General features: G+C 41.3%; 1 protein-coding gene across 1 annotated transcript in view; it reads right to left on the bottom strand.

The window, feature by feature from the left end:
- The window catches only part of LOC117612558 (40S ribosomal protein S10-1-like), a 3,021-nt gene that overhangs the window by 810 nt on the left and 1,561 nt on the right, over positions 1-650 (bottom strand). Inside the window, exons 5-6 of the mRNA XM_034341244.1 lie at positions 350-482; positions 3-71 (exon numbers count right to left, since the gene is read on the bottom strand). Coding sequence (XP_034197135.1) covers positions 3-71; positions 350-482 — 202 coding nt within the window. The remainder of the gene's footprint in view (positions 1-2; positions 72-349; positions 483-650) is intronic.

Below are 650 nucleotides of genomic sequence, written 5' to 3'. Positions count from 1 at the left end.
GCTGGGCCAGCACCAAAACCACCNGCTCCACCAGATCCACCGGCACCACGACCAAAGCCAGGCCTACTACCCTGATATTTCAGGAGAAAGAAGCATACAAGTTAACAAATGCATCATTTTTCCAAAGTGAGGAAATCTTCTAATCATACAACACATTTAAGTGGGCAGTACATAAGTTTGTCAAGTCCTCAGTAACAAGGTACATGGGATCAGATAGAATACAACTCCAAAATGCAAAGAAGAATAGTATATCATCGAAAGGCAATTGATCTCCAACCCAATACATGGTAAAAGACATAGTACCTAAATGAGAAATATAAAACAAACTACTTGACAACAGAAATATTACCCCGAAAGAAGGTCTGTAGTCAGCAGGTGCTCCACCCTTGTCACCAAAATCACCCCCTGGTGCACGAGGACCTGAACGGTACCCATCCCTGTCACCAAATCTGCGTTCTCCTCCATCAAANCGAGGTGGGCCACTGTTCACATCATCAAAACATCCACATTACATTCCAACAAATCANAGGGTTCAACATACGAACTAGAAAAGGAAGCACATATCTGTCACAGTTTACTAACACAAATCAGTAAAATAACTNCTTCCTAAATGATCGATATCACATACTCTAGAACTTTAAATTAAACCC

This window comes from Prunus dulcis, unplaced genomic scaffold (assembly GCF_902201215.1).
Source record: "Prunus dulcis unplaced genomic scaffold, ALMONDv2, whole genome shotgun sequence".
In the NCBI taxonomy this organism is placed as follows: Eukaryota; Viridiplantae; Streptophyta; class Magnoliopsida; order Rosales; family Rosaceae; genus Prunus; species Prunus dulcis.
Note: the sequence above shows the minus strand (reverse complement) of the source record. Positions and strands in the feature narration are given on the sequence as shown.